The sequence below is a fragment of the Fundulus heteroclitus genome, chromosome 5, assembly GCF_011125445.2.
Source record: "Fundulus heteroclitus isolate FHET01 chromosome 5, MU-UCD_Fhet_4.1, whole genome shotgun sequence".
NCBI classification, from domain to species: Eukaryota; Metazoa; Chordata; class Actinopteri; order Cyprinodontiformes; family Fundulidae; genus Fundulus; species Fundulus heteroclitus.
The window spans coordinates 7,845,626-7,860,985 of record NC_046365.1 but is presented as its reverse complement, the minus strand read 5'-3'; the positions used below and the strand labels follow the sequence as shown (position 1 = coordinate 7,860,985).

General features: G+C 41.9%; 1 protein-coding gene across 1 annotated transcript; it reads left to right on the top strand.

Annotated features, from left to right (window-relative positions):
• Positions 1–2,923: 2,923 nt before the first annotated feature.
• Positions 2,924–15,250, top strand: cd7al (cd7 antigen-like). The gene is made up of 5 exons (XM_012873179.3): positions 2,924–3,081; positions 4,235–4,588; positions 8,093–8,452; positions 12,141–12,250; positions 12,705–15,250. Exons 1-5 carry the CDS (start codon positions 3,021–3,023, stop codon positions 12,903–12,905), a joined length of 1,086 nt encoding a protein of 361 aa, XP_012728633.2. The 5' UTR covers positions 2,924–3,020; the 3' UTR covers positions 12,906–15,250.
• The last annotated feature ends 110 nt before the right edge of the window (positions 15,251–15,360 follow it).

The following is a 15,360-nucleotide window of genomic DNA, read 5'->3' as shown; positions in this document are numbered from 1 at the left end:
GATGGTACTAAAGTCTAACAGCTGCTGCTGGAGGAAGGGTTCCTTTGATGATGCAGCAGTCTGTCACTGCAGGAGCTCTGCAGCTGCTTCATGCATGGGGTGGAAGACGCTGTCCAGCAGTGATGATATTTATTTCTTGGCAGAGTCCCTCTAACCGCTTCCTCTGAGCTGTAGATAAGCTGCTGCTCCAACACATGATCCTCCACACAAGACTCCAACACCCAACTCTGCAGAGTCGGAGTCTTTCACGTCACCGTGGAGGAATCTTTGGTCGCCTCTTTGCGAAATCGTTTTCATTTAGCTGCAGTGAAGGTTTTCAAGCAATAAAAGCCTGTTTATGATCTTATCATGGCATCTCTCTCCAGAACCTTTTCTTTTTTCTTTTAGTTTTATTGGAATTCAAGGGCAAACTGAATCGTTTGCATTTAGACCGTTTTCCTGCAGCTGAACCCAAGTGTGCTGGAGCTTTAAGGCACAAGCCCATGGCCGGAGATTCTCACAGCGGTTCACAGCCTTTAGAAATGGCTTCATAACCCTTTCCAGGCTGATAGATGTCAGGGACCTTTCTCATCTAAATACGCTTAAAACAGGACACGATGTGTTGCGTTTCTTGTGATCTTTTAGCTTAATTAATGTTGTCAGATAGCTTCTGCATAAGTAACTTATTTATTCTAGTTGTCTGGCAGTGTTTAGGTGTGGGGGTTGTTGCCACAGCCAATCAAAAAATGAAAAAAGTAGTCAATAAAACAACTTCCGTTTTTTTTTTTCTGGTAATCTCTGGCACAAAACAAATTTTTTCCTGAAAATTTAAGTGTGAAAAGCAAAAACTGAAGAAATGTGTCCAATGGAAGTGTGTATGGGTGTTTTATAAGCAATATATGAACGTATGAGAACGTGTTTATGGGACTTTGAATTTGGTTGAAAATGTTTGGATGGTGCACTAAAAACATGGATGAATTTAGTTCTTTAATTTGTGGGAGCTGAATTTACAACCGTTTCCTGAGAGTGAACTGGCACAACGCTGAACAGGAAACAAGTCATGTCTTTACATACCATAATTTGATAGTGGGCCCCATTGTGGTCAGAAAACGCGCTGCACTAAAATGTGACAGTGCAACTTTTGCTGCAAAGCTTTCAAGCCCTCTCTGGGCTGTGTTACCTTTTAAAATAATTCCTATTTAGCAACGCTACGCTGCAAATAAAGGCAGGTAAACTGATATAGGAAAGAGTGCATTGAAATGAGACATTGCCAAACTGCCGGATAATTTCTTTTAGCTAAAGTCCTTGCATCATGGTCCGTAAACACATAATGGATCCTGAAAAAGTAGGGGTCTTGATCTGAAGGTGTGCTTCTTCCTAATTACTTAGAAACGCCCAACCTGTTTAACTCTATTTCTGTTAAACATGTACATCACATGACTGCTGCTTTCCCGTCAAGTTGAACTGTGGGATGCTTCCCCAAGAACACACCCTGGATCACCAGTGACCGGAAGGAACTGCTAAACAACAATAAAAAACCTTCACGGAGGAAGAGAGGGGGAATTGCTGATGGGTAAATGAAAACAGGCAACAATGCGTTTTCATTCTCCCTTTACGCTCATGTTTCCTGTGTCGTTACAGATGTTGGGGCCAACATCAGCCCAGATTGGGTCAACTCTGGAGTACTGAAAGTCTGTGGAGAGCAGTCCTGTGTGGTTTCTGCAGCACAACTTCAACTTTAACCCAACCGAGGAGAAGGTTCCAGTGCTTTGGTCGTGCTGGCTATCTACTGTTGTTCCAGTACCAAAAAATAAAATAAAACAAAAAACCTCATCCATCTGTTCTCTGTGGCTATAGACTATAGAGCTGTAGCCCTGACATCCAGCATCATAAAGGTCCTGGAGAGACTCCTATGGGCCTGCCCCATTCAGCAAAGAAGCACCTTTCAGTACCCTTGCTGTTTGTTTATTGCCCTGCAGATGGAAATGCCATCATAGATCTGCTTCAACAAACCTACTGTCGTCTGGACGAAGCAGCCCTGTGAGGATCGTGCTCCTTGATCTCTCCAGTACATTCAACGCAGTTCAGCCTCCATCATTAAGTCAGGAACTCCAGAAGACTCAGGTTAAGACCCAGACAATGGCCTGAGTAAGATTACCTCCAGTACTGCTGACAAACAGACCACAGTTCATCAGCAGTACAGAAGCACCACAGGGGACTGTACTCTCACTATTTCATTTCACTCTGTGCTCATCAGACTTCCAGTACAGGACACACTCCTGCCCTCTGCATCAAAGATGGACCAAAGCCTGAGAACAGAGAGCTGCTGGAATACCTTGTGGCATGGCGTGGAAGCAGCCCTCTTGTCTTTAACAAAGACAAGAGGAGATCGCTGCAGAGTTCAGGAGAAACACCAGTATGTAAGGTACTAATTGTTTTCCGTGTTCATCTGGACAGAAGACCGGACTGGAGATGCAGCTATGCGTGAGCGTAAAAGTCAGGTTTGGATAGATGCTATTTTAAGGCACGTGCTATTGCGCAACTAATCGCTGAGAAACACGGCCGAACACATCCTGTTCACAGATGGACTGTCAGCATTGTTTCCTCTGGAATATTCAAATAATTGTCACAATGCTTTGTGAAGAAGTGAAGCAATTGATGCAAATTTTTAAGAGTCCTTGTGAGCTTGTTTATGTGAAACATTAAAAGGGAAATCGTTTTAAAAGACATTCTTTACTGCTACCGTGTTGCTAATGCCTGATTTTATCTAATGTTTGTCTTATCTATTTCTATATGATTCTGTTCATTGTGAGACAGATTGCTGGTAAGATCACTGGCTTGACAAAAAGCTATATTGTGTTTGTGTGCTTCCTCTTGCTCATGTCTTGAGGTTGGAAGGTGGAGCTATGGGGTTCCTCTTGGTTTCATTTACGGTTGCCCGAACCTTTTGTTTCATCAGTCTGAACAGCTCGCATGCATGCTGTCATGGTTTACATCACCGTCTCCCTTCAGAATCGGTTTTAGTGTCGGTGGCGTTAAGCATGACTGGGATCCAGTGTCTGGCTTGGCTGTGGCTTGTGGTGATCACACAGACTGGGTTTGGTGAGTTAGGTTCTGCTGTTTTAGTTCCAGGCATACTCATTCTGACAGCTATTTTCTCATTTTGAAAAACGAATGTTGGGATTTTTTTCGAAGGGAAACGGCTCTAGATGTGGGGGAAAGAAGACAGAAAAAGATTTCATTTATCTTTTTGGTTTTAAAAAGTATGTTGAAAGTGCTTCCAAGGCTTTTGGTGTAAATATAACTAAATATAAATTCAGGAATGGATATAATCTGTTTTTCGGTAACTCCAACCAAACAGTGTTGGCGTGACCTCTCTGATGAAATGCCAACAAAACACAAATCTCAGCTGTAAATGATAAAATGCCATTGGTTTCTTTTAAATGTAAATCTTGACCCTTCAAATTGTTACACAGCATTAATTCTGGTCATAGAAATTTCCGAAAATTACGTGAAATTAATGAAAAAAACAACAAAAGCTGTGACTTCAGCTGTTGGGTTTGACTCCCTGCTTTCCAAAAACAGACATTGTAAACAAGAAAAAAAAAGAGAAAGCATATTTCCATGATCAAACTTTTACATATATACTTGGCATCATCTACTGCCTGAGTGCTTTGAGGCTCACCGACCCAGAAAATACCCTGACTTTCAGTTCAGTTTGTTCGATTAAATGGGGAAGTATGATTAGAATTGATCTCCTTGTAGGTAGTTTTTCATCTTTTCTAAATGTAAAGCATAAATGTGGTTTGCCATAATCATTTTCGTTATTGAATTTGAACTTTGAAGAGAATATTAGCCCCCCAACGCTTTTCTCCCTCAATAGGGAGCCCACCCCAAGGTTGAGAGCCACCGATCCAGAACATACAGCGGTGATGTTTTGCAATAAAAGTTTTGCATTTCTAGCTTTTGACCCCTCTGAAATCAAATAGTTTTTTTTTAAATCCAAAAAAGATTTTTTTAATTAATTTATTTATTTTTATAGAAACCACATTGTTAAAAGTTATCCAAGATCATTTTTGGTTATAAATTGCAGATTTATTTTGTGATAAAGCCTGCATTCTAATATTTCTATATTTATTTCTTGACATTGAAGACACAAATCTAAGATGGCACTTTAATCCAGAAATTAAACAAAATCCACGAAAAACGAATAAAACAAAGTGTGCTACTTTTCCCTTTCTCTTTCTCTTTCCAGCTTCTTGCGGCGAGGTTTCACTCGTGGAGCGGCCCGATGGAGGGTCGGTGCTTGTCCGCTGCCACATGGAGCCTAGGGACAAGCCGCCCTATGGCCTTTACCTGAGGCGCACCTGGCTCCATCCCGCTCAAGTTTTCTTCAAGTACACCAAGAACGACGCCTCTGTGAACGAGTCCTTCAAAGACAGAGTGAGCATCAGCGGAGACCCGAGCGATCACTCCGTCAATGTCACCATCTCCCAGCTCCGGCCCGCAGACACAGACCGCTACACCTGCGAGTTCATGGTGGAGAGGATCGGCTCTGAGGACGAAAAGATTCAAGGAAACACTCAAATCTTCCTGCTTGTTACTTCTGGTGAGTTTCCTTTCTCTCTCTCTCTCTCTCTCTCTCTCTCTCTCTCTCTTGCTTCTTCCCACACAAATCATCTGTTTGCAAACAGGAAGTAGTAGGGAAGTGAAACCTGCAGAAACCATGGCCTTTTCATCTTCCCACAGATGGACAGACACAGGAGTGTGTAGTAAGCTTTAAAGGGACAAAGGCTTTCAGAACCTATACGCCCTTTTTCCACAGAGGTTCTTTGATTCGCTTCACTAGGGGTCTGCGATTCAGTTAGAGGAGTCCTCAAAGCGGGAGCTGGAGCCTCGATTGGGGTGATGAGATAATCCAAACAATGACTCAAACTTCTGACTTTGCAATGTCAGAGATATAGCTACTTGTTTTAATATAGCAAATGCATACCTTTAATCACTGAAAAATGTTTCTCGAAATGTACGACTTTTCGACATCAGAAAATATTCACGCTTTTTCTCGCAAATAGGTGAATTTAATTTAATTTTTGTGTGGAAATACACTTCTCCGTGGCCAATAAGTTATTTATTTTTAACCTAAAATGGCATTATTTTAAAAATAATTTTTTGACATTACAAGATTAAAGTCACACAGTCGATTGCACAATCATATCACATTTCTGACACTAATAATAATTTGATACTGTAGAAATTTTGTATTTCCTCATTTGTGAAAATGATACCAAAGTGTAACTTTACAAAATACTCAACACTCCTCATTCTAAGATAGGGGGAAGACTGCGCCGTTTTGTAAGGGTTCTCATAAAATCCTTACTTTTTCGTGGAATTTTATGAATTTATTCTTGTAATTTTGGAAAAGAGAAAATAGAGGAGAAAGAATAGAAAGACGCAGGAGAGCATTACAGCAGATGAAGAAGACCAAGATACGGCTTCTGGAAGCCTTTTCTTTTCCCGAAGACGAAAAGATTAGCGCTCGGCGACCTATAACCTGGTAAGTTAATGCTAGTTCTAGCTCGCTATGTAGCCCATACACGATACGTCGTGCATACAAAGCGTTAAAGTGTCAGGATGTGATGTAATATGTATGCTGTGTGTGTGTTTCAGCTGGCCATGTTACAAGAACAGCGCAGCAGATCGTCAGTCCTCGTCAAAAGGACTGACTGTGATGTTCAACTGGTAAAATCCTTGGTACTGATCTGCCGTGGTGGGGATAACCGGTGTGAGACTCATGGGGAGACTTATGACAGCTGCCGGGGCGAATGGTGACAGTCCCATAGGGTGTGCAGAATGAAATAAAAAATAATAATAATAATTCAACCCTAATTTCAGAATGTAACACTATCTGAATCTTCCCAATAAAATTGTGTGATTCTACCATTTCTCCAGTGTTGATTTATGTAAATAATATATTATAAAAGTCTGAAGGCTAAACAGGTATCTGGAATACAATCTTATAATGTGGTCATTTTGGTTGGGTTAGGTCTTTTTAACAAAAGCCATTATCACTGTATGCTCCGAAACAATGTAGCGGCGCAGCTATCAATCTTTGTTGTTTTTCATTAATCCAGCGATTATGGTTTCAACAAGCTGATTAAATTAAAAAGAGATTATCTTAAAACAAACAAGCTTTTTGAACTGCATAAAAAAATGATTGTACATTTATAAACAACATTATGTAATGGGGGGGGGGGGGCAGAAACAGGGGGCGCGGACACAGGGAGGAGACTCGCCCTTGTATGTTGGAAGAGCTTCTGGCCCCGATACCGATACCCGATACCTGGCTGTGCAGTATTGGCCGATACCGATACCATCTGTTTGAAATTGATGAGTGTGTGTATATATGAAGAACTGCATACTACTTAGGGTAGTATAACTTTTTATTGCCTACCTGGAATGGGTGAAAATACTTGAATAAACTTTTGGCTCTCAAAGGCCAAAATAGTGCAACATTCATGAAATTATAAAATGTATAATAGTAGTGCAACAGTAAAATTACATTAATAGTTGAATAATCTCTTTTAAACCCTGAGTTTTGGCTCTCAAATGCCAAAATACTGCAACTTTCATGAACTTATATAACATGTATAATACTAGTCGGGAGAGAGAAGGCTGCGTTCAAGTGACATACAAACATCAAAATGGTATCAGTGCCCTATTTGTTGGTACTCGCCGATACCGATACCACCATTTTAGTACTGGATCGGGGCCCCGTCCCATACTGGTATCGGTATCGGTGCAACACTAAAAAAAACCCTGTAGTGCATGCACAACACCGAATGTCAGCAAGCTCCAGGACAACAAGGGGAAACTATGAACAGAGCACAGAGCTAGCATGGCGGGCTAACTAGTTTATGGTCCTTCTGCAGAACCTGGCTGCTGATTAGCTTTTGTTCAAACATTCGCCTACCGGCAGCGATGACAGGTAACATTACGGATGATTTCCGTAATAATCCCACCAATACTCGTCAATCGGATCCCTTAGATTGAGTCCATCTGGTCGAACCCCTTCCAGTTCTTTCGGCTTGCACCGCTCCGACCTTTGTAGTCCTTGATGTAATCGCTCTTACCAGTCCATCAAGGACTACAACAGAAAAGAGTCTTTATTTTCCTCATTTTTACCTGGCAGTGATGTTGTGGTGTTCACTGGTAGCCCTCAGCAGCCAACAGTTCAGAGCTACTCTAATACCGTCTGATTTTGTGTGGCAACTTTAAGCTCCATCTGACTTTTCTCATCTGCTACAAAACACAAAAATATGCCCACCTCCCCGTAGGGCCACGGTATTGATATGAGGGCTTCCATCTCTGTTCAGCATCTACTGATATATTTGGTATCTGGTGTGGGTGTTGTATGTTTTTTAAACACGGTGGGTCTGGTTGTTTTTGAAAAAAGAAAATCTTTTTTGGTACAAAAATGGTGTTCAAATTGTCAGGTGTTCAAATTGTCTTTGTATTGTAATTGATACGTTAGATAAAATTTTCTCATCTTTTCTGCATTTTCATATAGGTTGTATAAAATATCTTCATTTTAAATGTTGCAAATTGTATGTTTGCCGAAGAGTTAGAGGTCGCAGAAATATTTATATTAAAAAGATACATTTGGAGTTTTTGGCTTACAGGTTCTAATAAGTCCAAACCGAGCTGCGTTTAACATTCAGTCGCCCCAAACGCCACGTGGGGGTCTTCCCCCCGCAGACATGCAACGATACGATATCAGCACAGTCTTATTCCATCATACCTCAGCAACTTTGGCCATTTCCAAGTGGGTTTAATATGCAGTCTTTTAATGCTACACCGATAAGATCAAATTCTTTTCTGAAAATGTTTCCATTCTTTGTTTACCTTTGAATGATGTGAAAATAAAAGTATTTCTCCTGATGAAAATGTAATGAACTGTTTGTGTATACGATTAAACTCCTGAAGTAAACTGTTGTCAGAGTTCTAAAATAGTACACTGTGAACCTTAATGAGAGGCACTTGACTCCATACGATCATTTTTGAAATGATCATGTCCCCGATGTCACATCAATTTTATTCCTTTTTCTCCCTGGAGATACCCTGAACTCAGTGGACATGGACCTGATAGAGACCTGCGCCGGGGGCTCAGCTGTGCTTCCCTGTCATACCCCGAATAGCGAAGGCCTGGCCGTGGAAGGCGTGATTCTGACCAGGCAAAGGGGCCGAGCCCCCGTGGAGGTGGCCTACCACTCACAGCGGAGCGACAGTTCTCTGTTCCCCACGGAGAGGATCCAGCTGTCGTCTGCGCCTGGACCTGGTGGCATCACCTTCAACGTGACCCTGCTGCAGCTCCAGGCCGAGGACAGCGCCGTCTACAGCTGCCAGCTGCTCCTGCGGGGCCGGTCCGACAGCCGCCCCAGTCTAAGGGGTGCAGTGTTCTCTATTTCTGTGCAAGGTGGGTGACACCACGGAGGGAGCCGTTTACCAGCTGAGTGGGGTGTTTGGAATCTCAAGCATGTAGTCACTTCACTGAATGGTGGTGACAGGATACATGTTTAGAGTTTGACCCTGGCATTAACATGTCAGCCTAGCAAGGCCGTAGACACCTAGACCACCGCTGGTGGGGATAAGAATGTGCTTTGAGTAACTCTGATGCCTACGAGGCTAGTTGGACTGTCCTCCAGACGGCACCTATGTGCTGTGGCGAAAAAAGTGTCTGCAAAGCTTATCAGTATTTTACATCTGAGTAGGAACGCTTAGCCCACTGCTCTTTGCAGAATTGATCTAACTCAGCAACAGTGGAGGGTTTCCCACATTGTTTAAGGTCTAGACTTCATCTAGCCCCAGATTTTTCTAAAGCTTTCATTAAGTTTTTTATTTTGTTTTGGTTTATCCTTTAAAACTATTTAAAGGTAGAGTCGTTGATATTTTCCGGAAGTTTCCCCAAGTCCCTTTTTGAATAACTGCGAATGCGCAAGAAGACCATCCTACCTGCTCTTCTGCTCCTCAGGGGGATTGCGTGAAAAAAATTCTGCCAAATCCATTGAGGTCTTATTTCTTTCTACTGGGGCCTTCCTCTTCTTCTCATAAACTTGTACGTGGTTTGCTTTTTGCGACTTTCAGCAATGTTCAAAGTATAAAGTTAGAGCAGCGGCGATACAATGAATGGCTAACACTGAAGCTAACCGCTAAGCTAACTGGATAGATAAACAATAGAAGTGCAAATGCGGAGCTGGCTAGTGGAAACTAACGAGGAACGAAACGCACACACAATGGCGGTTTTTTTTTATGACACCAAATCTATTTGAAGAGTCGATGTTTGCAGTGTTGAACTTCACATTTTATTAGCTTCTGTTTACTCATCTGCCCCTTTATTTAGCCCTTCTCAACCTCCATACGTGTCAAGGCCATTATTTGTGTTCTCCTTAAAGTTCTATATGTAAAATTATTATCATTAATATTATTATTACGTGTTATTTAATCACATTTATTCCGGTGAGTATGGGTGTGGTCAGATGTTGGTTATTATTTTTAATGGACAGGCAGTGGAGCCTTTTGTTTGAGTGGCAGCTGGCCTGGGTGTAGGCCCAAACAGTTTTTGACTGTCTCCTGTGGATGTGGATTTAAAAACATTGACCTGTATGTGGATTATCCCCAAAACCATCTTCAACCTGGACCTCATTAAATGCACCAACGACCTGTCATGTAAGTCTGGACATTTCTTTCTTTTACCACTTGAGGACACACGTCAAAGTAAAACTAAGACCCAGGTTGCTCTATGTGTCAATCATTTAAGTTTGTCATTACAATAAGATATGGGAGGGGTCTCAACCTTGGGCTCAAAATGTCAGACTAGTGATATGGGAGCCTTTCAACATGGTGCTCTCTCGTGCTGGAAACCTGAACTCAATAGAAAGCTGTGTCCGGATTGATACAGGAAGTTGCTCTTGGAGGACATTTTAATGCTGTCTTTTATTTATTATTATGCTCTTGGGCAGGCGTTTAAATAATCCCCATTCGTTGGATGAGGACAACCCCCCACACAAGGGGTCTCAACTGTTGGCAAGAGACTGGACTCAGGGTAGCTAGAAAAGAAAATACTGAACTACTTCTTCTCACGCTGCATACAGATGCAATCACATTCACTTGCTACCATTGTTGAACAAGCTCTGCACTGGTGGCTACATGATTCTCCTCAGAAGGAGATAGTTTTGCCGCTTGCTTGTGTGCTGAAACAAAGTTTGCAAATCATTTAGTCTCTGCAGTAAAACCAGATTTTTATTTTAGCTATGAAGCTCCTTGCAATAAATAAGCATGCATCTGATAATCAGCACAATAATCTAAAAAACTGTCTGAATTGTTGTGAAATGTGACAAAGTTTCCTAACCACAATGTTTGTCAGAAGATAACTTTTGACCATGACTATTAATGTTTTACCCAACAGTGAAGATAATATCTCAGTAGCCTTTTTTTTTGCCAACTGCTGCTTTTATTTGACAGATAAGGAGGAGAAATAGGGTTTAGAGAGAGAGAGAGAGGGTAGAGATGCAGGTCCAGGGGCCGGGGACGGCCGTGGTCGTTTGCTGTACCCCTGTTCCACTGCTGTACAGTAGAAAATGCGCCATTATTACCGACAAACAGTTTGGCTATGAATATATTTGATGGCCCATATAAATCCCAATTGAGGAAGTGTGGTTGTGAAAACAGCTCATTTTAACCCAAAGATTTAATCGCAATAAGAATTTTGTAGTTTTTGCATTAAAATAATTTAATTTATCTCATTTTATCAGTAAGATAAATTAACAGCTCTACTATGGTCTGATTGCATCTGCAATGCCATTCATATCCACAGTTCAGGTGGAAGAATCTGTCAACACGACAACTATTTGTTGGGCACTCAGCCGATCTGGCCCATTTTGGAGTAGTGGGGAGAAAGAAAGCAGTGGTTGAAATAATTTGTCAGAAGTTCTTTTTTTTTTCAGTTTGCCACAAGCTATGTTGGAGACACAGCATACAGTACATGAGGTCTGCTTGGCAGAAAACTGCCCGGACACGGTCCTGAAGATGCCATCCCAATAGATATACACAGTGGTGGCAGCATCACAGTGTGAAGATGCTTTACTTCATCAGTGACAGGGAAACTGGCAATATGGATGGAGCTTAATACTGGCCTTCACTGGAGGAATCTCCCAATGAACGGGTTCACCAGACCTGAGACAAAGACCCGAAACATACAACCAGGGCTACGGTACAATGACACAGGCAAAGTCCGGAACCAAATCGAAGTGAGAATCTGTGGTAAGACTTGAAAACGACGGTTCACAGACGCTTCCCATGCAACGTGACCAAGCACGAGCTGTTGTACAAAGAGGTATACAAAATGTGCTCATCTGGTAGAGAAACCGCGAAAGCATTGTAGCTGTAGTCCCAATAACAGGCGATTCTACAAAGTATTGAGTCAAGGGAGTTGAACACAGTGTATTTGTAGCCCACATTTTCTCAGATTTCAATCAGTACAAATGTAAAAAAACCAACAACAACTAAACAAACAAACAAACAAAAAAACAACACAGATTGTCCTCCATCCGCTTCACAACCATGCAAGAACTTGTCTCGATCTAAATCCCCATGTGATCTTAACCTTGTGCTCCTAAAGGCCGAAATGTGGGAGTAAAAACTCTTCTTTTTCAGGAAAAGCTCATATTATTTTGGATAAAGAATAATAGCACCAACAGTGCAGAAACATCACCAATCACTGGTTGTTTTTCTTCCAATCACTCTCACAAATTCAGCTATCAGCGATCAGACTCTTCTGCCGGGGCTTTTTATCTCTTACTCCCAGCTAACGGTCTCTTGATGCTATCGCCGCCTCGGCGTCACGATAACCTGTATCTGTGTGTTCTCGTTCCTGAACGGTTTGACTCCTAATCTTTCCATTCTAAATATCTCAACAGTAACTGCTGTCACCCGTGAAACAACAATACATTCAAACTGCAGCCAGAGTAGGAAGGAAATCTGCGGTTTCTGCTTTTTGGCTGTTGTACACGGGCTGTTCTTGCGCTCTTTTCGTTGTCACATGTTGTTTTCATCTAACACCATCCATTGTCTTTATCGTCACACTGTGTGTCTGTGTGTTTCTGCAGGCGAACGGTGCAGCTGCTCCAGCTACCTCACGTTGCTCTACGCCTTGTCGGGAGCCGTGGGCTTCCTCTTCCTCCTCCTCCTCCTCGTTGGATACAAGGTGGTTTTTAAAGTGAGTGGTCTTGTGGGCTGTGCTCTGTTGCTTTGGCGCTACACACAAACAAAAAGAGGGGAGATATGGGGAGAGGGGACTGCAAAGAGCACCTGCTAGCTGAGAGAGCGTGTCAGAGGAGTTCCTCTACTGCTCACCACAAAAACCGCACCGGTTTCATAAGTTTTGCTGCAACTTGTCAGCGTGTTTTTTGAAAGGTTTAGCAGCAACAGACGCGGACCTCCAGTTTTATGTTTCGTAATATTAGTGGATTTACATGGTTCCTAAAAGACGAGTCTGTTCTTCCTACTTGCCTGTGGGACTTGAGCCTCTTGGGAGGGGGGGGTTATCAAGAGACGCTGTCTGGGGAGAGAATGACAAACGCTGATTTTGACACAGGAAATCGAGAGTTGGCAATTACTGATGTGCAGTTCACTGATTTGTTTTTCTCTCGTCTCGTCTCGATGCCGTTCAGGGTAAAGCCAAGTCGCACCCCCAGGCGCCCATCTATGAGGAGATGGTCGGGGTGCCGTCTCCCAGCCGAAAACTGGTCCCTCTCCATCTGCAGGAAGTGGAACCCTCAGAGTACAAGAACTGCCCTGCGAAGAAGGCCGGCTCCAGTAACCATTATGAAAACCCCAGTGGGTCTCTCTTTCCTAGGAGGAGGGATTCTTAGAAATGACATGTTACACCAGTATAAGGGCAACCACCATTCTGAAATTCATGGGACTCTTTCACATCTGCTTCACTAACTGGCAAAAATATATATTTTTTGACCTTCAATCTAAAAAAAAAAGGTATATTCACTTTCATGTTTTTTGTGCCTTTTTGCCACTTTTAAATGTTTCAGATCATCCCATATATTTTAGTATCAGAAATAGAGAACTTGAGTAAATACAAAAGGTAGTTTTTAGATGATGATTTAATCGATTATAGAGAAAAGGCTATCCAAACCAGCATGGCCATATGCCATAATGCAATTGCACCCCCCTGATAAATTGTGAATCAATCAAAATTAACCCAAATTTTTGGAAAGTGGCTTTCAATTTCACCAGCAGCTCTGTCTTGATTACTGTCAGAGCTGTAGAAAAAAGCACACTCACTCAAAAAGCAGCACATCATGCCCTGATCATGAACCTCAAGAACAGAGGAGACACAAAGTCACTGACATCTACCAGTCTGGAAAGGGTTATAAAGCAAAGGCTTTGGGAGTCCAGGGAACCATAGTGAGGTCTGATATCCACATATGGAGAAACCATGGAAGAGTGGTGAATCTTCTCTGGAGTGGCCAGTCTACATACATTTCTCAAAGAGTTCATGACAACTCATCCACAAAACAACCCAGAACAACATCTGAAGTGCTACAGACAACTAAATCAGTCAGTCTCTGTTATCAACAATAACAGAGACTTTTCTTCAGTTTCAGGACCAAACCACTGCTGAGCAAATGGAACAGAAAGGCTTGTCTCACATTTGCCAAAAAAACCCAAAAAAAAACAACAACATCTGGATTGTTCTCAACACCTTGGGAAAACTTTTTTGGACCTTGTGCCTTGTTACATCTGGCATCAAACTAGCTTCAGACCAACAGTCAAACATTGTGGTGGTAGGCTGATGGTGCTGAGCTGCTGTGCTTCTTTAGGACCTAGGCCACTTCAAGTTTTGGAGTGGCCTAGTCAAAGTCTACACTGGGACCTTAAATGGGCTGAATTATAACATTTCTGCAAAAAACAGAGAAACGTAAAAAACTCATTACCAGTTATTGCAAACACTTGTTTAATGTTGCCAGTTTTTAGGTTCAGCAGAAAAATTACTTCTCAAGACCAGGTCAATTTCGATAGCTCTTTTCCTTTGGTAAATTCAATATTTGAAAACTTTATTTTGTGTTTAAGCAGTTCATGTGTATTTATTTTTTTACATGTTGTTTGATGATCTAAAACATTTAAGTATGACAAGAAAAAAAAAAAGAGGAAATCTGGGATGGGGCAAAGACGTCCACTGCACTGGACATATTTTTGGCATGTCACGGCCATCAAAATTGCAGGAAAAAAAGTTTGGAAACAGTAAACATAAAATAAAAAGAAATTATCACATCTGTTCTCTCCAAATATGTGTCTGAGTTTGATTCACCCTTACCAAACCATTTTGGGTTTATTCTTTTATGCGTAGGCTTCCTAATTTTAATGTCTCAGCACCAGTTGTTGCCGGCCAGATGAGTGCGTAGGTGTCTTTGTAACCTTTTGGCTTCCATGTGACTTAAAATTTGTCTCTAATCGGTTACCTAAAGGTTTTGTCGTGGCGAGTGTCCTACCTCATGCGGTCACATTAATTCACCATGCCTGTCAAAGTCACAGCCCTGGCAGCTTAGACGCACAGGCGCTAATGTCTCTGACGCAAACGGAAGAGACCCAAAAAAACCACAAAAACTTTTTACCGCCAACCGTCTCTGCCACAATATAAATAAATATCAAGAGACAACCCCTTCTAAGGCTGCACAGTTGGAAGCACTGATGCCTGAATTTGCATGTTTCTGTCCACATCTTTCTGTTCCACATCAGTTCAAGTCAAAAGGTTCCCATTTCCTCATAATTCAGTACAAAACATTTGACATTTCTTGACTCTATTTTTTGACATACAAAAATTACTAAATTTTCCAGGAGTATTTATTTACATGGTGCGCTATGATTTGGTTTTGAAAAATGACAAGATGTGATTCTGCAAATCCAGCAATCAGTAATTAGACAAGAGTGGATTAAAACTAAAAACATTTAAAGGAACAATTTCTATGTTTAGGTCTGTTACCTGGTCATCTGTCTCTGTGTTCTCTCTCTCTCATCATCTTGGTCATCTGTTCTGCTATCACTCTTCAATCTGGTATAAAAACGGCTCAGTTAATCTTCAAATGTCTCACAAAACAGCTGGAAAGTTTTTGGTCAAAGATTACTGGGTAACTTTGGGCCAGCACTGTTGACCTGTTTCTCCCTCCCGTCAGAAGGGGTGCTTAGGTTCAATGGTCTCTCTAAATTGTATCCCGCCTCTCGCCCATTGAATGCTGGAGATAGGTACCAGCACCCCCCGCGACCCCACAAGAGACAAGCGTGACTGAAAATGGATGGATGGATGGATTGAAC

Bases quoted from the DNA above. Each gene is read 5' to 3' on its own strand.
- cd7al (XM_012873179.3), top strand. From the start codon at position 3,021: ATGACTGGGATCCAGTGTCTGGCTTGGCTGTGGCTTGTGGTGATCACA. The intron at 8,453-12,140 runs GTGGGTGACACC...GTGTTTCTGCAG, and splicing joins GTTCTCTATTTCTGTGCAAG to GCGAACGGTGCAGCTGCTCC. The intron at 12,251-12,704 runs GTGAGTGGTCTT...GATGCCGTTCAG, and splicing joins GATACAAGGTGGTTTTTAAA to GGTAAAGCCAAGTCGCACCC.